Source organism: Pantherophis guttatus, chromosome 4 (assembly GCF_059756535.1).
Source record: "Pantherophis guttatus breed Tessera chromosome 4, ASM5975653v1, whole genome shotgun sequence".
In the NCBI taxonomy this organism is placed as follows: Eukaryota; Metazoa; Chordata; class Lepidosauria; order Squamata; family Colubridae; genus Pantherophis; species Pantherophis guttatus.
In genome coordinates, this window is record NC_142066.1 from 968,159 (window position 1) to 991,601 (window position 23,443).

Below are 23,443 nucleotides of genomic sequence, written 5' to 3' on the forward strand. Positions count from 1 at the left end.
GCTGGTGACCTCTTCTGACCCTTGTAATTACCTGCCCTGCTTAATAATAATGAAGTGAAACCTGTGGGCCCGTTTGGGAAGCCAAACCGGGCGGGACTTCCTGTTCTTTTTACTGCAGCCTGAAATCCACCAGGCTGAGCTTGGCTGTCACCCCAGGCACGCCTGGGCAAAGAGGGAGCCGGGAGCCAGGGAGGGAGTTGCAGGGGGCTCGGATTCCTCCCTCCGTCCCTCCTCGACCAAAACACTCAGCTGTGGGTCTCGCAGGTAGTCCTCGACTTACGACCCAACATTTCTACTGCTAAGCGAGGCATTGGTTCAGCGGGTTTTACCCCATTTTACGACCTTCCTTTCCGCCGTTGTGAAAGGAATGCCTGCAGGTGTTAATAACATGAATCCCTCTTCCTCATTGACGTTGCTTGCCAGAAGGTCACGAAATGGGATCGTGTGATCCTAACCCGGGCCACCGCAACCGTCATAAATACGAGTCAGTGGCCAAGCGTCTTGAATTTTGATCATGGGGAATGCTGCTGCAACGGTCATAAGTGTGGAAAACGGTCCTAAGTCACTTTTTTTCAGTACTATTGTCATTTCGGTCGCTAAACGGAACTGTTGTAAGGAGTACCTATATGTCATTCTGCTTTTAACCCGCCCAGGTAGGTCTTTTTCCATGGCAGAGGCCTCCATTCGTCACCCAGGAAATGATTTGCGGCCTGTTTCTTAAAATTTTCCTTTCCTTCTGAAGAAGGAGAAGGCAGGCCTACCTTTCAGTGGGAGGATTCTAGTGGGGGGGGGTCTCTTCCAGAGGCAGGGAGGGGTCTGCTTTCTCCTGCTCGCGGAAGGAGAGATTCACAGGAGCTCAAAGGGGGGGGGGGCTGTTGCAGACATGAAATTAAAACTCCACATTAAAAGAAAGACAGGAAATGAAAAGACACGCCAAGGTCTTTAATGAACTGATTTGCTGGGCACAAAGTGGGAAACCGCAGGTTTTATTCCCACGGTCAAAGCAAACTCTCCCTCCCTCCTTCCCTCCCAACTACCAGGTTCCTTCCTCTTTACTGCACCCGCTTTACGTCGAGTTTGAAAGCGTCCCTCCCCCCCCGCCCAGTCAGCTGCGTAAAAGGCCTGGGGGCAGCCCCACTCAACGAACGCCTTGGTGCGCCTTCCGTTCCAATTGCTCATTCCTCTTTATTATTATTTTATTACTATTATTATCCAATTTATTTGCCTCCCTTCTCACAGTTTCCTCTCTGGAGGGAAAAAAAAATCCATTGCTAAGTGGGACAGTCATTCAGTGAATTCCTTGCCACAGTTGCTAATGGAATGGCTGCTATTATTGAGTGAATCTGGCTCCCCCCCCCCCCCGTTGGCTTTTTTGGTCGGTGGTTGCAAAAGGGGACACCCCCCCCCGGATACTGCAACAGTCATAACTCTGAGTCAGTTACCAACTGAATTTTGATCACGTGACGATGGCTGTAGAGATGCTGCAATGGTCTTAAGCGTGAGAAACAATTATAAGTCACTTTTTTAAAGGGCTGTCGTCACTTCAAACGGTCACTAAGTGTGGTAAATCAAGGACTACCTGTATGACTAGCTGTGCTTATTTAACATCCTGCCTTTCCCCCCTCCACCCGCCATAAGCAGCACAATTAAAAAAAAAAAAAAAAAAGCTAAAACCCCCTGAAAGTCCTCAAATGGCAGTCCAAGGAATGGCAGTGGATTGGCGTCTGGCATTTTCTCTCTCTTGGCCTTTCTGTCCGTCGGTGGCTCTCGTTAAAAGACTCAAACGCAGGGCTCCGTCAGCTGGTCCAGCTGCAACTCAAGGAAGGGGGTCGCCAGGGGCTCTTAGAGGGACTCGTAGCCCGTGCGGGCTCGCCACCGTCCCACGGCGAAGGCCACGAGGACGATGAGGATGAGGACGCCGAGAACCACACCCACCACGATGGGCAGGACGACGGAGCGCTTCTGCTCGGAACAGACCTCCGCTGGAAAGGCAGAAGAAGAAACTGAGGCAGAGGCAGAAAAATGTGTCCTTTCCCCCCCCCTGGAATTTCAGGTAATGGGGAGAAAAGGGGGAGGGGGGCTGGTCGGTCCCCTAGTTGAGGAAGCCTCAGGAGACACAGATCAAGGCGGAGGGAGGTAAGAATGGGCGAGGAGCTTCCTCCTAGTCTTCAAACAGGCACTTGTGAACCCGAAAACTCGGTGAAAGGAAAGGGGGGGAAAAGCCCGGATCTGTTAGCCGAGGGCAGGGGGTTGGTCCCCCTTCCTAGGCTATGATGCTATGTTCCATATCGGGGGTCTCCACACTCCCAGGATTCCCCAGCCAGCACATCGGTTTCCCACAGGTTGTTTCTTCCCTTTGCTGAATTGAAGTTATATTACATCTGCATTCCCAGCGTCTACTCAGAAATTTACCCGATCAAAAACCATTGATAAGTTATTCTTGTGTCATTCATGCTGATTTCTGATCAAGCTTTGCCAGCTGGGGAATTCTGGGAGTTGAAGTCCACCTGTCTTCTAAGTGGCCAAATTTGGAGACACCCCCCCCCCACAGACACCCCCCGGTTTCATGAGATGGGAGCTGGGAGGATCCTTTCCCGCCCAGCTCCCATCTCTCCATCCAATCGGAGAGGCCAGCGCTTACCTTCCCCGAACTTCCCGTCTTGCAGCTGGAAGGCCTGGACGCGCTCGCTCAGGGCCGTCAGGCGGAAGTTCTCACTCAGGGCCAGGCTGCGGTTGCGGCACTGGTAGGATTTGCCCAGGGGGGCCGCGAACTCCCGGAGGGAGGCGTTGTTGGCCCTGAAGGTCTTCTCTGCGGAGACAAAGCGGTGGAGAAGTGGCCCCACGTTGGACATCTGGGCGGTGGGCACGCTAAGCGTCCCCCTTCAGGGGAATCCCACCTGCAGCTCCCCACCCAAAATCCAGCTCTTCCCTGCCTCTCTGGAAGCTTAGACAGGCAGTCCTCGACTTGTGACCACAATTGAGCCCAAAAGACAGCTGTGAAGTGAGTTTTGCCCCATTTTTACGGGTCACGGTTGTTAAGTGAATCACTGCTGTTACTAAGTGAGCCACACGGTTTTTAAGCAAATCTGGTTTCACGGTTGAATTTCGCTGGTCCAAAGGTCACAAAAGGGGGTCACCAGACTTCCCCCTCCCCCAGGGGGATACCGTGACCGTCATAAACGAGTCAGTTGCCAAGTGTCCGAATTTTGATTCGTGTGACGGTGGGAACGCTCATAAGTGCGAAAAACCCCCGTAAGTCCCTTTTTTTCAGTGATGTCGTAACTTCAAACGGTCACTAAATGAAGTGTCGTAAGTCAAGGACAAAACTCTGGGGTCTAGGTGCCAACGAGGGGTGCGTGTGAGTCGGACGGAGGCTGAGGTGGGGGCTTCGTGTGGCCGTAATTTGGGGTTGCAGGAGAAACCCTCCCCCCCCCACACACAGAATGCCCCCCGTCTCTTTCTCTAAGAGCTGTGGGGCATCACAGACCCCGCCAAAGCTGCCATGGGGCACTGAGGATGCCCCCCCGCCACCCCCAAGCCCCCCCACCCCTCGCCTGCTGCTCACCTGTCGCCTGGGGGAACTGGTAGGTGAGGTTGGCCTCCACCTGCCTCAGGTACGCTGCCTTTTCTGTTGTGTTCTGTAGAAAGAGGGGGAATTTTTTGTGTGTGTTTTTTTCCCCCAGGGCAGGGGTCTCCAAGCTTGGCAACTTAAAGCCTTGGCGGACTTCCAGCTGGCTGGGGAATTCTGGGAGTTGAAGTCCGCCAAGGCTTAAAGTTGCCAAGATTGGAGACCCCTGCCCTAGAAAGTGGGGCTGGCAGAGACCAAAGCTACTCTCTCCCCCACTCCCCAAATTCATCCATTGTGCCCCCCCCCTTCCAGGAACTACTGGACCAACCTCTCTCAAACTCTGCAGCTTTCAGATGGCTATTGAGGACTTGCTGGCTGGGGAATTTGGGAGTCGTAGTCCCCACATCTGAAAGCTGCCAAGCATGAGAAAAAAAGTTCTTCCTTGGCATGTGATGCCTCTGAGCAGCTGACCGGTCTTAGAGCCACTCTCAGTCAGGACCAGTGAGTCACCCAAATCTGACTGGGTGGGGGGTGGGTGGGGGGTGGTGGAGCCAGCCGGGAACTGCCCAATGAGTCATGGGGGTGGGGGGGGGGAGGGCGGCCGGGCAGCCAGTCTGAGAATATTGCAGACAAATTATATTTTCAGATCAACCCGTCACCCAGGAAAGCATAACTGGCAGAACGTTAGAAAATGTGAAATCAATACACCAATAAACCCTCTTAACATAACCCTCTTCCCGCAAAGTTATTATTTATTAACTTAAACTCAAATTGAATAAACTTTGCCCCCAACTGTGGGCGGTCCTCGACTTACAACCAAATTGGTCATTAAGTGGTGCAGTCATTAACCGAGACACCCCTTGATCGTGCGAATGGCGACTTTCCCAGCCGGGCTTCCCCACTGACCGTGATGTAACTATCACGCGACCGCAGGGACACAAACAACCGTCGTGAAATGCGAGGACCGTTTGTAAATTAAAAAAAAAATTTCAGCCCTGTGGTAATGTTGCACGATTGCTCACCGAACAGCCGTAAGTCGAGGACTTCCTCTAATCGTGAAGCTTGCTGCCTCAAGATGTGACCTAATCCTGCCATGTGTCTGGAATGGTGCTATAATAGGGGGTCTCCAGACTGGCTGGCTGGGGAATTCTGGGAGTTGAAGTCCACAACTCTTAAAAGTTGCCACGTTTGGCTATAGGGTTTCCTGCTTGAGCAGGGGGTTGGACTAGAAGACCTCCAGGGTCCCTTCCAACCTGCACTTCCCCCCCCACTTGTCCTTCCCACGGCCCCACTCCTGCACCTTTTCGAAAGTGAAGAGAATGAAGCCTTCTGGGAAATGTAGTTTCAAGGTGGCTGTCTTGTCGGAACACGTCCCGGAGAAGTTGGTGTGGTTGGGCTGCACCGCAAAGGCTCCCCAGACCTGGAAAAGGAAGAAGGGAAGGAGAGAAGGAAGGAGGGAAGGAGAGATGGCATACAGGAGCCTCCGCCCACCTCTTGGAAGACCCTCCGTTTCCCTCAAATGAAATGGGGCTGCTCCACTCTGCAGTGCCACCTCCGTGCCCGCCTGCCCTCAATTAAACATACAAAGAACGGGTGCAGGAATTGGGTTTGGCCAGTCTGGAGAAAAGAAGGACTGGTGGGGGGGAACATCCAGTATTTGAGGGGCTGCCCCAAAGCGGAGGGGGTCCCCCTATTCTCCAAAGCACCCAAAGGCAGGACAAGAAGCGGCGGATGGAAACTAAGCAAGGAGAGAAGCAACCTGCGTGATTACTTTTCCGCTCTTATTGCATCGGCAGATAACGGCCCAGCCGCCTTGTTTAGGGTGACCCGCTCCCTCCTACATCAGGGAGCGCGGGAGGACCCCTTGCAAGGGCAGGCTGAGGATTTTGCACAGTATCTGCACGATAAAATCACTCGGATTCGGGAAGGCCTGGACTCTGACTGGCGGAGTGGCTGAGGCGGGCCTTGAGAATGTTATCTGGGACGAGTTCGATCCTGTGACTCCTGAGGACGTGGACAGGATTCTGGGGAGGTTAAACGCAACCACATGTTTACTGGACCCGTGTCCCTCCTGGCTGGTACTGGCTACCTGGGAGGTTACGCGAGGCTGGCTCCAGAGGATTATAAATGCTTCTCTGCCGCCTGCCTTGAAAGAGGCGGTGGTGAGGCCCCTCCTTAAGAAGCCCTCTCTGGACCCGGCTGTTATGGCTAACTACCTTCGCTTTATTGCGAAGGTTGTTGAGAGTGTGGTTGCACAACAACTCCCGCAGTACCTGGATGAAACCATCTATCTAGACCCGTGCCAGTCCGGCTTCAGGCCTGGGTACAGCACGGAAACGGCATTGGTCACGTTGGTGGATGATCTCTGGATGGCTCGGGATAGGGGTTGCTCCTCTGTTCTGGTCTTATTAGACCTCTCAGCGGCTTTTGATACCATCGACCATGGTATCATGCTGCACCGGCTGGAGGGGTTGGGGGTGGGAGGCACCGTGTTGCGGTGGTTCTCCTCCTATCTCTCCGACTGGTCGCAGTCTGTGTTGGCAGGGGGGCAGAGGTCGACCTCGAGGCGCCTTGTTTGTGGGGTGCCACAAGGGTCGGTCCTCTCGCCGCTCCTGTTCAACATTTATGTGAAGCCGCTGGGTGAGATCATCCATGGATTTGGGGTGCGATGCCATCTGTACGCTGATGACACTCAGCTGTACATCTCCACCCCAGACCACCCCAATGATGCCCTTGAAGTGATGTCCCAGTGTCTGGAGGCCGTGCGGGTCTGGATGGGGAGGAACAGGCTCCGACTCAATCCTTCCAAGACCGAGTGGCTGTGGATGCCGGCATCCCGATATAGCCAGCTGGTGCCATCACTGGCTATTGGGGGCGAGTCATTGACCCCCACAGAGGGGTTATATGGCGCTCCCATGTAACACCTCTCCTGCGCGAGCTGCACTGGCTCCTGGTGGTCTTCCGGGTGCGCTTCAAGGTGTTGGTTCTCACCTTTAAAGCGCTCCATGGCTTAGGGCCGGGGTACTTACGAGACCGCCTGCTGCTACCGATAACCTCCCACCGGCCAATACGCTCTCACAGAGAGGGCCTCCTCAGGGTGCCGTCGGTCAGGCAATGTCGGCTGGCGGCCCCCAGGGGGAGAGCCTTCTCTGTGGGGGCAGCCGCCCTCTGGAACGAGCTACCTCCCGGAATACGGCTGATTCCGGATCTCCGCACTTCCCGTAAGGCCCTGAAGACGTTTTTATTTCAGCAAGCCGGCCTGGCCTGAATAGGTTTTAGGGGTTTTTAATTGTATTGCTAGGGGTTTTAAATTGGGGTGGCCGTTTAATTTAATTTATTCTTAATTATTTTAACTTTTATATTGCATGTTATTTTAATTCTCGGCTGTTCACCGCCCTGAGTCCCTTCGGGGAGAAGGGCGGGATATAAATTTAATAAATAAATAAATAAATAAATAAATAAATAAACCTGGAACCAACCAAGGAGAAATTTCCCAATAGTGAGGGCAATTAGCCAGTGGAACAGCTTGCCACCAGAACCTGTGGGTTCTCCATCACTGGAGGCTTTTAAGAAGAGAGACTGGAGAACCATTGGTCTGGAATGGGGTAGGGTTTCCTGCTCGAGCAGGAGGTTGGACTAGAAGACCTCCAAGGTCCCTTCCAGCTTTATTTTGATTGCTTAACTCTGCCAGGACAGAACTAAGCACGGAAGCAGGTACAAAGGAGGAAACCCACACAATCCGTTGCATGCCGCTGCGTGGCCGGCCTAAGCTAGCGGAGGAAGGCCGTAAAGCTCGCAATGCAGGCCCTTTGCCCGACGAGCGAGCGAGAGGACCTCGGCCTCCAGGGAGGAAGGCGGTTCTGGAAGTCTCTTCGGTGCCAGCAGATCTTGGGACCTGGGCACTCTCCCCCGACCCCGTCGGACCCACCGGAACCCCCACCCGTGCTCACCTGCCGCTTGGCTTGGTCTGCGTACTGGATCTGCATCTTCAGCCCCATTTCTGCCCGCAGGCAGATGCTGGCGCCCTGCTTGACGGTGTAGTTCCCCACGAGCACGCTCGGTGGCTGGGTGGGCCGTGGGGCGGCGGTGGTGTGGGCGGCCGTGGTGTTGTGGGCCGCGGTGGTGTGGTGGGCAGCGGTGGTGTTGTGGGAGGCCGAGGTGTGGTTGGCAGAGGCTGTGGTGGTGGGGTGGCTGGTTTGGTGGGAGGCCGAGGTGTGGGTGGCCGAGGTGTGGTGGGAGGCCGAGGTGTGGTTGGCAGGGGCTGTGGTGGCGTGGTGGGTGGTGGTAGGCTTCTTGGGCGTGGTGGTAGTGGCAGGGTGGCTGGTGGTGTGGTTGGCCGGAACGGTCGTGTGCCGGCGATGGTGGTGGGTGGTGGTGTGCTTTGAGGGAGGGGTGGGGGTCTTGGTGAACGAGGTCACCAGAGGGGCTGACTTTGTGGGTCTGGGGCAATTCTCGGAGCCCAATTGTGGGGAGCAGGGCTGCCGGGGGTCCTCCTGCCCCGAGGGCTCACCTGTGAGAGAGCAGACCAGGTCGGTCAGTGGGGGAGGGGGGCATCTGTGGGCAGAGCTGCTTAAACCGCCCCCCCCTCCCGTCTCCACCCAGCCAGGCTCACCCTCAAGTCCCCCTCCCCGATTCCTTCTGCTTTGTGCCTCCTACAGCACATCGCTTCAGCTATTTTGGGGTGGGGGGGGAATAGGCTGGGACCCCATCCCTCCCTCCCTCCAGAGTGCCCCCTGCAGGGGTCCTGCGAGGAAAGCCCCCTCCCCTGGACCCAAAGGAAGGGGGCTCCGGGGTGTGTGCGTTAATTTGCTCCTTCCTCCGGGAAGCCCCAGGTCAACCTCCCCCATTTTCAGGGCAGCCAGGCCCCCCTTTCCCTCCCCCACTTTCAGGGAGACCACCACCAACCTGCTGCCAGCAGGCACCAGCCGGCGAGCCACAGGACGGGCCCCACGGAGAGCTTGGCCAGCCGCATCGCTCCTTCCGAAGGTCTTCCTCGCAGGGCTGACGCTCACGGGACTCTGAGGGGCCCCCCTGCCCGGCCTGGAAGGTTCGAAGAAGGGGAAGGAAATGAGACTTGCTGCCTTGACAAAGTGTGAGTCAGTTCGGGGGGGGGGCAGAATGTTGGGGCGGGGGGGTTGGTTGGTTCCCCTGTTCCCTCTTGCAAAGCAGCGGAAGCCACGGCTCGGTTTGTGGCCGTGGCGTCTCATGCGCAGCAGAGACACCTGGCTGACAAGGCAGCATCCCCTCCTGGCCACGTTTCCTGCCTTCCCCCCCCTCTCCGTCCCCTCCCGTGGGCCGTGGGCTCGAAGCTGAGGGGTGGGTTCCCCTCCCCTCTTTGGAAGGTCAATCAGGAAGGGGCCGTGTCCTCCCCACAGCACCCCTTTAACAGAATAAGAGCGTTGGAAGGGGCCTTGGAGGTCTTCTAGTCCAACCCCCTGCTCAAGCCCATCGCTGCCCACCTGGTCTTCTCAAAAGCCCCCTCCTCAGTCTCCCTGCCCATGGGGAGGGGGGTTGGTGGAGGGTGCCAGCGCAGTGGGGGGGGTGGGGTCAAAGGGCAGAGGCTGCCACATCCTGGGTGCCAGGAAGCCAAGAGGAGGAGGAGGAGGGGGAGGAGGGGGAGGGCCGGGGTCCTGGGCTCCATTGAGGGTCAAGCGAAGAGGTCATCGGAGTCGGTCTCACATGGCGGCTTCGGACTCCAAAATCAGCATTTCCCCTTCCTCTTTTGCAGATGGAGGCCTGACTCTCATATGACCAAGAGGGTTGTGGCTTCTCTTGGCAAACAAAACAGGTGGAGGGCCAGGCCTTACACACACACACACACAACAACACACAACAACACACACACACACCACCACACGAAATGTCCCCATTAAGGCAAAATGCCTGCCCAGCTCTGGTCTTTGAGGGGAGCCCAGTGGGGGGGAAAGGAGGGGGGCTTGAGATGCCCAAACGCCCCTGGGAGTGGAGGCTGATTCTCCCCCCCCCCATCAGCAGAGGGGGCGAAATTGGGATTTCCCCCCCACCCCCCCACCGCCATTGCCCAGCAGCTACCCCCTGGTGCCTGCCATCGTCAGTAAGCAAGTGAGTTTCTTATGCCCGCTTCTGGGTTGGCAGAGGTCCTGGGTGCTCCCCGGCTTCTCTTGTTTCCTTGCAGTCGTTTCATTCCCCAAACTAGGGGAACCCTATCAGTGCCTTACGGGTAGTCCTCGACTTACAACACTTTGCTTAGTGACCGAAGTTGCAACAGCGCTGAAAAAGGCCGTTTTTCACCCTTATTTATTTATTTATTTATTTATTAAATTTCTATACCGCCCTTCTCCAAAAAGGACTCAGGGCGGTGCACAGCCAAAGTAAAAACAGAGCATACAAAATTTAAAAACAATATTAAAATAATTAAATATTCTGGCCCTAAATTAAAACAACCCAATTTAAAATCAATTTAAAATTAAACTCATGCTAGTTGAAATAAATAGGTTTATTATGACCTTTGTGGCATTCCCCCGTGGTCATGTGATCTACATTCGGACGCTTGACGACGGATTCACATTTATGACGGTCGGCGTGTCCCGGGATCTCCTTTTATGACCTTCTGACAAGCAAGAGTCTACGGATTCACTTAGCGACTAATTTAAGAGAAGTCGTAGAGTGTGTCTCACTTGGCAACAAAAATGTTGGGCTCAGTTGTGGCTGTAAGTCGAGGACTGGCCTGTCTGAGCCAGCCAAAGGAGGTCTATTGCCCCCTATAAGCCCCCACTCCCCACAATTACTCACCTCAGGCGGCTTGAGTTTGGCAAATGAACGGAGGGACTGATCCCATCGAAAGCGGTCTCTATTTTCTCTTTCAGAAAGGGAAGGTGAACAGAAAGCGGGGAGGGGAGGGGAAGGGCGGGCATGCTACCCTCCCCTTTGGATGGGGGTGTGTGTGCGGGGTGGCTCCCGGCCTGGGGAATGACCCTTAGAACCGAGCCGCCCCTTCTCCCAAGGCCACAGCTTGGAACACCTGCGGCAGGTCGGATCACCTGGACTTTGGCCCCTCCGGAGACATAAACAAAATTTAATTGGGTACAGATAAAAGGGCCATGGAGGTGCCACCCGTTGTGGGTCCTAGAGACCGACCGGTTGGGCAGTTCTGGGAGTCCTTTCGCTGAAAGGTTGCTGTGTGTTTTGCAACCTCGGCCACTCGGACTTCAACTCCCAGAATCCCCCCAGCCAGCAGAGAATTCTGGGAGTTGGAAATCCACAAGCCTGTTTGAAGCTTCCCCTTGTCCGACCTCGGCAACTTTTCAGAGGTCTGGACTTCCAGCTCCCAGAATTCCCCCAGCCGGCCATGCTGATGAGACCCACATCCCAAAGGTGCATTTTTTTTTCTGGAGGCAACTGGATTTTCTGGCTTTTTTTTCTTTTGAAGACGTTTCGCTTCTCATCCGAGAAGCTTCTTCAGCTCTGACTGAATGGTGAAGGGGAAGGGAAGGATCGATATTCCTTGTGGGTCCTTCCATGAAATCCTTCCATCGTCCACCATCCAGTCAGAGCTGAAGAAGCCTCTTGGATGAGAAGCGAAATGTCTTCAAAGAAAAAACCCAGTCTAGTTGCCTCATCAGCATGGGCCAGCTGGGGAATTCTGGGAGTTGAAGTCCAGACCTCCTAAAGTGTCCCGGGTGGCTTGAGAATCTCTGAGACACCCCCTGAGCAAAACTCCTGAGGTTTATTGAAGAGGGGGGGTCTTCTTCCCTTGGAGCCCCTCCCCTCCAGATGATAAACCTCCAAGGACCCCTTTTTCAAGGGGAGAGGGTCTTTCGCCACTCCCCCCCCCCCAGTTCATGTTGCCCTATTCGGAATCCTTTTTTTAGGAGCTGGGGAAGCCGGGCAGCCCCAAGGAGAATAACAAGAATTGGAAGGGACTTTGGAGGTCGTCTAGTCCAACCCTTGCTCAAGCAGGAGACCCCAGACCGAGTGTGTGTGTGTGTGTGTGTCTCCAAATTTGGCAATTTTTAAAGACTTGCCTTGCTGGCTAGGGAATTCTGGGATTTGGAAGTCCAAACAAATCTTAAAAGTTGCCGGCTGATCCAACTTGGAAAAGGCCCTGTCGGTTTTGGGAGTTGAAGCCCAATGGATGACTCAGCCGCCCCCCCCACCCCACCCCCGCAAGGAAAGCCCCCGTCTCACTTCCTCCTGGTCTTGCTCAAGGTCAGGGTGGGGCCGTAGGCCGTAAGTTCTCAGCAAGGAAGCCGTACAACTTCTCACAAGTCAACCACTCTAGAAAATGGCTGCTATGTCTCCCATCCAGTGCATTATTTTGTGTGTTTTACTAATCATATTGATGTCCGAAGATGTTGCAGACAGCTGATCATTGGCATCCTTGCAAGGAATAGAAATCCTTCCATATTCCCCAACCATCAGTCAGAGCCGAAGAAGCTCCTTGGATGAGAAGCGAAACGTCTTCAAAAAGGAGAAAAAAAGCAGAAGGTCCACTCGCTTCCAGAAAAAGCACCTTTGGGACAACCTGGATGGCTGAGAATCTCTTAAGACTTTTAACCATATGGATGTATTTTCTTTTTTTTTTTTCTTGGTTATTTTACTGCTCCATTTTACTTTCACTTGGTTTAAGCTTTTTTTCTTTCTCTCTGTTATGATTCTGAGCCCCCTAGAAGAGCCCCGTGGCCAGATAGGCACCTAATACATTTCATAAGAATATATGATAAAATGTAGGGAAAACGGCTGCAGGTTTTGGGGTTGGTTAGTCTAAGGAATTGGGGGGTGACATGATGGGCTTCTCAGTATTTGAGGAGGGGGTCAACCTGTTCTCCAAAGCACCTGAAGGATGGAAACTGATCAAGGAGAGAAGCAACCTGGCTAAAAAAATTTTGGTTATACAATAGAATTAGATAAATGGCAGAAACTGTGGGATAGAAATGATAATGTCAACTGCAATATAAAGAAAATCTTTTAAAAAATGGTTCAGATGGCATTTCCCACCCTCAAGGTTGGCAAAGATGTTTAAGGGCATGTCCGCTAAATGTTGGAAATGCCATCAGATATCTGCTTCACATAATCATGTGGGGGACAAGCCCAAAAGCAAAAAAAAAAAAATATATTGGACAAAAATACATGTATGGTTGGAAAAAATGATAAAGCCAGAAATATTTTTGGTTGGGCATTTTACCAGAAAAGCATGACAAGGGGAATAAATATTTGATCTTACATGTATTCTGCAGCCAGAATTGTATTTGGACAATGGAAGAGTGAAGAGATCCCTACAGATGAAAATGTGATTTAAAAAAATATTAGAATGTGCAGAAACGGATAGATTAACACAATTAAGGAAAAGGAAGAAATTGAACTTTTTGACTTGAGACTTATTTGGTTAGCTGACAAAAACAGAAGTTAGAAACATGGAAATATAAGAAAAGGACCAATGGAAAAAAGGGAGTTTTGTTAAAATGGATAAGCAAGTATCAGTATTATGGATATCAATGTAATGAACATTGTTGTAAACACTTTGATGATCATTTCCTACGTTGTTTGTACCCAGACAACAGAGCTTAACCAAAAATTTGAATTTTTATGTTATAAAATAAAAAACTTTATGCAAAAAGGAATTGAGGGGAAACTTCCTAGCAGTGAGGACAAGTAACCAGTGGAACAGCTTGCCACCAGAAGTTATGGGTATTCCATCACTGGAGGTTTTCAAAGAGAGACTGGACAGTCACTTATCTGAAATAAGGGTATAGGTTTTCCTGCTTCAACGGAGGGGCTGGACTAGAAGACCTCCAAGGTCCCTTCCAGCTCATTCATTCATTCAATTTTAAATTTTGCCTCTTTTCCAATCATGGGATTTAAAATGCATTGCATCTAGCGCTCAATTTACGACAATGAAGCCTCGAATTTCTGTTGCAACAAACAGAACGAACTTGAGTGGCACCCCATTTTTGGCCAGTTATTAGACAAATCAGTGCTGTCACTACATAAATCAGTCGTTAAACAAATCTAGCTTCCCCCATTGACTTTGTGAGAAGCTGGTTTGGGGAGGTTACCAATGGTGGCCACGTGCCAGTTGCCCGAATTTTGCCCATGGGGGATGCTAAATTGGTCATTAAGTATGAAAACTTTTATGGTACTGTTAACTAGTCACTAAGTAAAACTACCAGTAGAGAAACGCCCAGGGCCATCCAGGCAGTTTCCCAAATGTTGCAGCCCAATCCCATTTTTGGGATCTTTTAAAGAGCCCAGGAACCAGTAAAAACCAGTAAGGGCCCTCCTCCCATTTTACAAAACTCACTCCAAGCCGAGCCTTTTCTCAAGTTCACGTTTATTTTGGTCACTGTAAGTCTCCTTTTGAATAAATAATAGCTATACAAAAGAAAGGTAAAGGTGGCAACACAGATTTCTTATTATTTTTTTTTTGCTGTATGAAAAAAGTTCTTTTTTTCGGTTTTATTTTAAAAAATGTGATGGGGGAAGGTCTCATTCCGAAAGAGAGAAAGAGGGAGAAAAAAACCCACACGTCTTGGCAATTTTTTGTTTTGTTTTGAATTTTAGACCGGGAGAAAAAAAACCCTGACCTGGTGAGGTAGGTTTTTGATTCTCAAGCTTGTATTTTTTTTTTTGTTTTTGTTTCTCCGTTTTAGCACCATGATTCTTGTCGAAAGATTCGTAAATTTAAAAAAAAAAAAAAAAACTACAAAATTAAGTTTTTTTTTTTTTAATTTCCTGGGAAAGGCAGGGCGGGAAAAAGCAGCAGTGAGCCAGAAAGGCCTAGCTCCTGGGAAACTCTTCGTCCGGTTCCCCCCCCCAACAAAAAAAGAAGAAAGGATACCTCTGTTTTGCAATTACGGGGAAAAGACGGGGGGAGGGGCTACAAAACGAGGACACGAAGGCTGGGGGGGGAGGGAGGGAGGGAGGGGGAGAAGAGGAGAGGTTGAACAAGACACAGCCGAGGCGCCCGGAGTAAACACTAAAAGATTTTCGATCTGCCTCCAAAAAAACCCCCCAAAAGTGACATTTATTCAAAAGGCCAAAATAATTAAAAAAAAAAAAAAACCCTCAAAAATAGAAAACAAAACAAAACAAAACAAAAAACGAAAGGCAGGAACGGGAGAATACTGTGCCTCTAACTTTTCGGGGCGGGAGGAGGGGAGGGAGCGGGTGGGTGGGTGGGGCGGGGGGTGTCGCGGCACAGTGCCCCCCTCCCCAGGCCACTCAGATGAGGTCGGCCACATTGAGAGGCATCTCCTCGATGGAGGTGTTGTAGAAAGTCTCGATGTCGCGCAGGGTGCGCTTGTCCTCTTCCGTCACCATGTTGATGGCCACGCCTTTCCTGCCGAAGCGTCCGCCTCGACCGATCCTGGGGTTTTTTTTGAGGGGGTGGGGAGGAAGAGAGAGAGAGAAAGGGATTGGAGAGAAAAGGATGAGTTGAGAGCGGGTAGAAAGGACCAGAGAGACGCAACACCCCCACCGCCATTTGAGAGCCTCTCCTTACCGGTGAATGTAGTTCTCGCGGTTGGTGGGGAGATCGTAGTTGATGACCAGGGAGACTTGCTGGACGTCGATGCCTCGCGCCTGCGGGGAAAAAGAGGCAGCTGCTTTCAACAGGAGCCCCGGCCCTTGCCAGCCCCCGCCCCCCCATTAGCAATCAGACTCTGTTGACTTGGAAGTTGCCATGATAGGGTCTAGGGCCGTGATAGTGAAGCTATGGCACGCGTGCCACCACATCAGTGGGCACGCGAGCTCAGCTCAGCTCATTTTCGCGCCTTCTGGGCCCACCAGAAGTAGGGAAACAGGCCGTTTCTGGCCTCTGGAGGGCCTGGGGGGGGGGGAAGGGAAGAGGGGAAGGCCGTTTTTGCCCTCCCCACACTCCGAGAGGCTCTGGACAGCAAAAAATGGGCCCTTCTGGTCCCACCGGAAGTTGGCAAACAGGCCATTTCTGGCCTCCGAGGGGTGGTAGTGGGTGGGGAAGGCTGTTTTTGCCCTCCCCAGACTCCTAGAAAGGCTCTGGAGCCAAGTGTGAGAGAGAAACAGGCCTACTAGGCCATCGTGTGCCAGGAGTGGGTGGAGCAGGGGGGTCACACGTGCATGCGGCACATAGAATTATGGGCATGGGCATAAAGGCTAGCCATCACTGGGCTAGGGTCTCCTGCGCGAGAAGGGGGGGGTTGAATTAGAAAGGTCATCTAGTCAGGTAGTCCTCAACTTAACCATTCATTTAGTGACTGTTTAAAGGGCACCGAAAAATGCGATTCAGGACCATTTCTTCCTCTTCTGGGCTTTTGCAGTGTCCCCCCCCCCCCCCCCGAGTCAGGTGATCAAAATTCGGATGATGGGCAACTGGCTCATATTAATGACAGTCGCAATGTCCGGGAGTCAGGTGATCCCCATTTTACGACCTTCCGACCAGCAGTCAGTGGGGAAGCCAGGTTAACTTAACTACTGTGTGACTAACTTAACCGCAGGGATTCACTTAACAACTATGGCAAGAAAGTAATTTTGTGCTCCACTGTAGTCTACCTGTACTAATCTTTGCCCCTTTTCCAACTGTGGGTCTCGGCCCAAAGAGTTGTGGGCCGTCTGGCACATTCCGCAGGCAATCCTCGAGTTACGACAACTGAGCCCAAATTGTCTTGCTCCTCCTTTACCCGGAGAGCCCCCCTTTCCCCTCCCCATCTCTCCTTTCTGAAATGCCTCCTGGCAGCCATCCTGGAGCAGAGGGCCTCCCACCTTGGCAACTCCCAACTCTTGCTCTTCTGAAGCCCAAATGTCTCCCCCATCCCACCCCCCCAAAAGAACCGCTGGCGGGAGAGGAGATCCAACTGTGAGCTGCTACAAAGTGACCGGGAACCTCAGGGGGTGCCAGCCGTGGAGTCAAGCAGCCCCTTTCGACCGTTCCTCTGCCCAGGAGCTACAATCCGCCATTGGCACCGCACCGGCCAGGCAGAGAGGGAATCTCCCTGGGGAAGGAGGGGAGGGGAGGACCTTCCTGGCACTTACCAGCAAGTCGGTGGTGATGAGGACCCGGCTGGATCCGGAGCGGAACTCTCTCATGATGACGTCACGCTCCTTCTGGTCCATGTCCCCGTGCTGGGCAGAAAGAGGCCCAAGGAGGTTACTCCCTCCCCACACCAAAGACCAGGATTTGCAAGCTAACCAAGTCTGTTAACTCCGCTGCCCCCCTCCCCTCCGCCAATTCATGCAGGAGAAAAACTCCCGGGTCTCTCTAAAGCTGGCAGGGAGAGGAGCCTCTGCCACCCCTTTTCCGAGGTGGGCAGAATCCAACCCACCCCTCACACACAAGACAGGGCCCACACCCACCATGGCCGAAACGGTGAAGTCCCGGGCGTGCATCTTCTCCGTCAGCCAGTCCACCTTCCTCCGGGTGTTGATGAAGATGACCGCCTGGGTGATGGTCAAGGTCTCGTAGAGGTCGCAAAGGGTGTCCAGCTTCCATTCCTTAAAGAGGAAGAAGAGGCGGAGGCGGCGTGAGAATTAAGGGAATGAAACAGAACATTTTGTGGGGTCCTTGATGGCTGGGCTTGGGGCTTTGGTCTTCTTGCAGGAATCTCATGACCCAACTAGGGAACATCATCAGTGCAGTGGATAATGAAACATGGGCAAGGAAAGGACGTCGAGAGAGCCTATCAACAGGCGTCCCATGCAAACACTGTAGGACGGAGCCAAAGCGGAGGCTGTGTGTTTTTAGGGGAGGGGGCTTTACTTTTTTGGGTTGGCCTTTGACCAAATCTAGCTGTGTACTAGAACTCTGCAGCCACCTGGACTCCAAAGGGGAAGGAAGGCCGGTTCCAGGGGCTTTTGCGCAGCCCAGTCAGAAGCTCCTGAAATCACCACAATGTGAAGCCCCCCCCCACCCAGAAAACCCTCCTGCGCGCTCACCTCCCTCTCCACATTAATATAGAATTGCCGAATCCCCTCCAAAGTCAGCTCTTCCTTCTTCACTAGGATCCGGATGGGGTCCCTCATGAACTTCTTCGTCACCTCCAGCACATCCATCGGCATGGTGGCAGACAAGAGGACCACCTAAGCGTTTGGGGAGGGGGGGGAAGAGAGGAGAGCTCAGCTTCTTCCCTGCTTTACCCAAAGCCCCCTTTCCTACCCACCCACTGTAACCCCTGCTCTCTAGTCTCCTGCTTGAACTGGGGCTGGACTAGACCTCCAAGGCCCCTTCCAACTCTTCTTAGGGCCGGCCCAGCCTTCCGAGCTCCCAAAAAAGGATTCTGAATTGGGCAGTGTGAACTGGGGCTGGTGAAAGACCCCTTTAAAAGGGGTCCTTGGAGGTTTATCACCTGGGAAGAAGAGAAGACCATCACCCCTTAATAAACCTCAGGAGTTTTGCTCAGAATGTGTCTCATCAGCATGGGCGTGGGGAATTCTGGGAGTTTAATAGAGCCTTAAAGTTGCTGAGGTTGGAGACCCCCCGTCCCAGAAGATGGTTGCTCTAGAGTAGCCCTCCCCCCATAATGAGAGAGGGGGCAAGTAAATTCAACAAACAGCACTGACCCTTAGGCTTATATACCACTTTACAGCCCTATCTAAGCAGTTTAGAGTCAGCCTCTTATCCCCCCAAACAATCTGGGTCCTCATTTTACCGACCTCGGAAGGACAGAAGGCTGAGTCAACCTTGAGCCTGGGGAGATTCAAACTGCCAAATTGCAGGCAGCCAGCAGAAGGAGCCTGCATGACTGCACCCTAACCACTGTGGCTCTGAAGAAGTTAACCCCTCCAAGGAATGGCTGGATTTGCCCCTCAGGGGGTGCCTCACCTGCGTGTTGCCACTCAGCTTCTGGAATATATCATAAATCTGGTCCTTGAAGCCTCGGCTCAACATTTCATCGGCTTCGTCCAGCACAAACATCTTGATGAACTTGGGTGCTGCGGAAGGAAGGAAAGAAAGAAAGAAACTCAGGCAGGCCGATTGCAGGAAGGGCCGGCCGAGGAGGAGGATGCCGAAAGCTGCTGGTCTCAGGGACGTTATCCAGGTATGATCACTTTCCCCCTGGCTCCGGGGATTCCTCCCCCTGCCCAGCAGAACGCGGGCCGGAGGGGAAAAATCGGGGCACGGGGTCAGATGACACGCATGGGGGAATCATCATGGAACAGCAGCAGGGAAGACTCTCCGCAGTGTGAACCTCTAAGTAAGAACCATCCTTAACCCCCCCAGATTTTAGAGTTTACTGGAAGTCAAGCAAATTCCAGGTAGTCCTTGACTTAACTTACAACAGTTTGGTTAGTGACCGTGTGAAGTTACGACGGCCCTGAAAAAGGTGACGCATGGTTTTTCACACGGCCCTTGCCGCATCCCCAGGGTCACGTGAGCAGAATTTCAGACGCTTGGCAACTGACCCGTATTTATGACGGTCGCAGAGTCCTGTGGGTCACGTGATCCTCTTTTGCGGGGAAGTCCATGGGGAAGCCGGATTCACTTAACTTGGTTACTAACTTATCAACCGCAGTGATTCACTTAACAACCAAGGCAAGAAAGGTCATAAAATGGGGGAAAAGTCACTTAACAAATGCCTCAGTTATAGCCCAAAAAAATTTGTGGGCTCAGCCCCATTGTGGTCGTAACTCGAGGACTACCTGCACAGTAGCGCACAGCCAGAACTGAAAATCACTTGCCAAAATCCCCATGTTTAACTTCCCCCCCCCATGATGTCCAATCAAATTCAAACAAGACATTTCTAGAAGGGGCACTTCAAATTTTCTTTCCCTTGAAGCCTCCCCCTCCCCACTCCCACCCCCCAGTTCATGACAGCTGAGGCTGAATGTTTGCAGAGGGCAAGATGGCCGGTGAGACCCTCCCACAAACAAAGACTCTTGGGAAACGTGCAGCCCAAGGCAACTGCCCCCAAGGCCTCTCTGGCCGGGGCTGTGTGTGGGGTGGGGGTGCGCAAGACTCCCAGGCTCTGTGTGTGTCCAGCAGTCTGTACTCACACAAGTATCTCCTGTTCAGCATGTCGAATACACGCCCCGGGGTCCCCACAATGATATGGGGCGCTTCCATCTGCAGCTTCTGAACTTCGGCTCGGACGTTTGTCCCCCCTATGCAAGCGTGGCAGGAGGCCCCCATGTAGTCCCCGAGGGCCATGACCACCTTCTGGATCTGTCAGGAGGAGGAAGAGGAGGAGAACGATGCTGTCAGGGACAGGTGGGGAGGAGGCCCGGCTGGGCAAAGGGGCCCATGTCCTGGAGGGTTTCCCTGCCATTCGCACGGCCTCCCCTGTTTCCCCAGCATGAACCAGCCATCAGCCACTGGGAGAGACGCTGTGCTGGGATGAATGAGGAAAGCGGTCGCTCTGTCCCTGCTAGATGTAAGAAGCCGCCATGGTCAGAGGCTCTTCTTTGCCCAGTTAGCAGGGGACTGGAGGGGCTCCACCACCAACGGGTGTGAAGCTTAGACCGAGGAGCGTTGCCGAGTCCCCCTCGGTCTCACAAGTGCGCTTTTGACACCACGGGAGTCACGTTCATGCATTCAGGGAAGAATGGAGAGAGGGAAAGAGATGGGCAGACAGAGAGGGAGAAAGAAAGAGAGAGAAAAACCGAAAGAGGGAAAGAAAAGAGAAACAGGGAGACCCAGGGAGACGAAGAAACAGAAACAGAAATGGAGGGAGAGAAAGGGAGGGTGGGAAAGAAAAGAGGGGAAAAAAGAAATGGGAAAGACCAACAGAGGAAGGGATGGAGAGAAAGAGCCCCACCTGCTGAGCCAGCTCCCTAGTCGGGGCCAGCACCAAGGCCTGGGTCGCTTTCAGATCCAGCTCAATCTGCTGCAAGATGGAGATGGCAAAAGTGGCTGTCTTCCCAGTGCCAGACTGGGCTTGGGCGATCACATCATATCCTGAGAAGGAAAAAGGAGGGCAGTTAATCAGAGTTAACCACGGCTTTCCAGACAGAAGCCACATCGCCCAAAAGATACACTTCGGTGTGCCTCCCCAGCATGAACCAGTGAGCAGCCACTGGGAAGGACGCTGCCTGGGATGAATGGGGCTTGCTCCTGTCCCCCCGATAGATGTAAGATGGCAGCCACGGGGAGAGGCCCCTCTTTGCCCATTAGCGGGGGGTGGGGTGGGGGGGTGGAGGGGGGAAGAGAGATGAAGGCCCAGAAACAGAGGAGCCCCCAGATGTGAGTCTGTTTGGGGACTTCCACAGCTAGTTTGCCAACTGATAAACTGAGCAGCACAGCTGAACTATCTCAGTTCAGGCCTGAGCAGCAAATGTTCTCTTCTAGTGTAACTTTTCTCTTCCATCCTTAGGAGATTCAAATCCCAGAGCAGAACGTCCCCAGGAACTTGTGAATTTTTGACACATTTTCTTTCCCGATCAAGGATTGACAGGAGTCCCTGGTGCTCTCCGAGCTGGATTATTTCCATGCAGACTTTTTATTACCTGAACTAGTGCAGTTTGCTTGGGGAGTCTGCAAATTCCACACTCGGTAGCATTGATGTTCTCTAGTCGGTTATGAAAGGTCTGCCAGAAAATCAACCCAGTTCGGAGAAGCCTCAAGGACTCGTGTCAACCCTGAGCTACAAATATTTTCCTTTACTGAAGTTTGCGTTCTCTTTTTGGACCAGAATGTAGATTGTTAGGCAACATCTATTGTTCCCAAGTGCTAAACGGCGCTCAAGTCGCCTAGAAACGTCCACTGGCAGGGACTTCTTATTTTTGGTGATCTTATCTAGGCTCACCCTTGATACAAGGGAGAATGGCTCGCTGTTGGATAGCAGAGGGTTTCTCAAAACCGTAAGCGTAGATTCCTCGCAGAAGGGACTCCGACAGGTTCATATCGTCAAAGCTGTCGACAATCTCATTCCAGTTGCTCTGCGGGAAGAAGGGGACACGGGATCAGGCTCAGCACCCCAGGAACCCCTCTCCCCAAAGTGGAACCGTGGACCCCCCCACACCAACTCCTAAGCAGAAAACCAGGAATATAATTTCATGGGGACTCTAGGATCAGGCCCAGCCCAGGCTCCCGGTCACCCCCAAGTGGGGTGAAACCATGAATCCCTTCCCCAATTTACATCATTTCCCAAGTAGGGGGGGAGGCGCCCTTGTTTGGAGGGGGGGGGAAACAATCCTTCACAGGAACTAGAACCCCAGGAGTGGGCCAGGCTTCCTCCCATCTCCAAATGGGGTGAACCCATGCCCCTCCCTTCCCTACTACATTCCTAAATTGGGGAGGGGGAGCACCTTTCTTGGGGTGGGAATCCTTTAGTGGAATTGGAATCTCCGGCCTGAGATTCCCAAATTGGATGCAACTATGAACCCCTCATATTAATCCAATTCTAAGTAGGGAACAGTGAGTGAGTGAGTGAGACACAATCCTTCATAGGAACCCCATGAATGGGCCAGGCTTCCTGACACCCCCAAGTGGGTTGAAACCATGGATCCCCTTCCCCTATCACAAATAACTGGGGGTGGGTGGGCGCAGGCACCCTTCTTTGGGAGAGGGGGCCCAATCCTTCAGAGGAACTGGAATCTCTGGGCCTGGGCCACCCCCCCAAGTTGGATGGAACTATGGAACCCCCCCCCCCATTAGTCCAATTCTGTGTTTGTGAAAGACAATCCTCCATAGGAAGGCCGTGAGTGGGGGGGGGGAGAGGCTTCCTGACCCCCCCAAGTGGGGAGAAAGCATGGCGGCCTTCCAATCCTAAACGGGCCCCCCTCCTTTGGGGAGGGAGCAGATTCCCAGGCCTGGGCAAAGGGGATTCCCCCCCCCATATCCTCACCTCGATGACGCCGTCGGGGTCCATGCCGTCGGGGCCATTGTCTCGGGAGCTGCAAGAGCGGAGGGAGGCGGTCAAGATGGGGGGTGGGGGGGGAGAAACGTCCGCGCGACGCCCCGCCGGCCAGGCGCCTCCCCCGCCCACGTGCGCTTCCGCCTTCCCTTTTAAGGCCGCCGGCCCCGCCCCCGCCCCGCTGACGTCACGCGCCCCGAGTTTCCCGGATGCGCCGCGCCAGGACAATGGGCGGCCGGGAACGCGGACGCGCTCGCCGCGGGGAGCGCGCCGCCCGCCTCGCCCGGGGGCCCCGCCGACCCTTTTGGGGGTGGGGGTGGGGGCAAGGTCCGAGAAAGGGGAGGGGGGAATAGAGAGAGACAAAATGGCCCCTCCCGGAGGAAGGGGGGGAGGGAGGGAGAGAGGGAAAGGGGAGAAGCGGCTGAAGGGGAAGGGGAGGCCGAGAAGGCAGCGCGGTCGGGGTGGGAAAAGGCCCGCAAGGAAAGGATGGCGCCGCGCCCGCGAATGGCGCAGTCAAGGCCTCGGAAGGGAAGGCCTATTTTTTTTAAAAAATAAATACACCCCCCCCGAGAGAAAAATGGTTTCGCCCATGGGCCGCGCGCAGCATGGGCCGCGAGGGAGAGACCAACGCTCCGCGGGGGGGGGAGACGGCCTGCGGGAGCGGCCACGTGCGGAGGCGCCGAGAAGGCGGAGGAGGAGGGGGGATGGCGAAGGCCGGTCGCGGGGATCGGGCGAGGGAAGGCCGGGGGAGGCGGGCGGCGCGGCCTAGCGGAGGCCTCGGGGCTCACTCACCGGCTCTCTTGACTCGCAGACATTCTGTGGAAAAGGTCCTGGCCCCGCCCGCCTCGCGCCTCCTTATAACCGCCGCCGGGGCTCCGCCCACTGGCCCGGCGACCATTGGCCGTCGCGTTCCGGCCCGCCCTGCCTCTCCGCTCCTCTCATTGGCCCGAACGCCCAGCTATCTCCCTGACCGGCTTCTCTCTCATTGGCTCGGCCGCCTTTTTTCTCCTCGGCTGAGCGGCCCGCCCGTCACGCGTGACGCCAGCGGCCGCTGATTGGGGGAGACGGCCGCGGTGACGTCACGGAGAGGCAGAACGCCGGGCCCGCATTGGCCGGAAACCGCGTCCGTTGGCCC

At 53.8% G+C, this 23,443-nt stretch overlaps 2 protein-coding genes and 1 non-coding gene across 4 annotated transcripts; all 3 read right to left on the minus strand.

Annotated features, from left to right (window-relative positions):
- Positions 1 to 921: 921 nt before the first annotated feature.
- CD68 (CD68 molecule) lies at positions 922 to 10,429 on the minus strand. Of its 2 annotated transcripts, none has more exons than XM_034407246.3 (7): positions 10,340 to 10,429; positions 8,474 to 8,608; positions 7,519 to 8,078; positions 4,869 to 4,988; positions 3,566 to 3,638; positions 2,642 to 2,809; positions 922 to 1,982 (listed from the first exon to the last, which is right to left on the minus strand). In XM_034407246.3, the coding sequence occupies exons 2-7, from the start codon at positions 8,538 to 8,540 to the stop codon at positions 1,843 to 1,845; spliced, it is 1,128 nt and encodes a 375-aa protein (XP_034263137.3). In that variant the 5' UTR covers positions 8,541 to 8,608; positions 10,340 to 10,429; the 3' UTR covers positions 922 to 1,842. The 2 variants fall into 2 exon arrangements, with proteins under 2 accessions (XP_034263137.3, XP_060540711.2); XM_060684728.2 differs by lacking the exon at positions 10,340 to 10,429 and adding an exon at positions 9,028 to 9,271.
- Positions 10,430 to 13,860: 3,431 nt separating this feature from the next.
- EIF4A1 (eukaryotic translation initiation factor 4A1) lies at positions 13,861 to 23,313 on the minus strand. The gene is made up of 11 exons (XM_034407248.3): positions 23,101 to 23,313; positions 22,300 to 22,348; positions 21,259 to 21,391; positions 20,272 to 20,411; positions 19,511 to 19,679; positions 18,339 to 18,448; positions 17,453 to 17,596; positions 16,874 to 17,011; positions 16,553 to 16,642; positions 15,048 to 15,127; positions 13,861 to 14,912 (listed from the first exon to the last, which is right to left on the minus strand). Exons 1-11 carry the CDS (start codon positions 23,121 to 23,123, stop codon positions 14,768 to 14,770), a joined length of 1,221 nt encoding a protein of 406 aa, XP_034263139.1. The 5' UTR covers positions 23,124 to 23,313; the 3' UTR covers positions 13,861 to 14,767.
- LOC117659139 (small nucleolar RNA SNORD10) lies at positions 18,547 to 18,674 on the minus strand. Its single transcript, XR_004589389.2, has one exon. It is a non-coding gene; the product is annotated as a small nucleolar RNA SNORD10 (small nucleolar RNA).
- Positions 23,314 to 23,443: the final 130 nt, after the last annotated feature.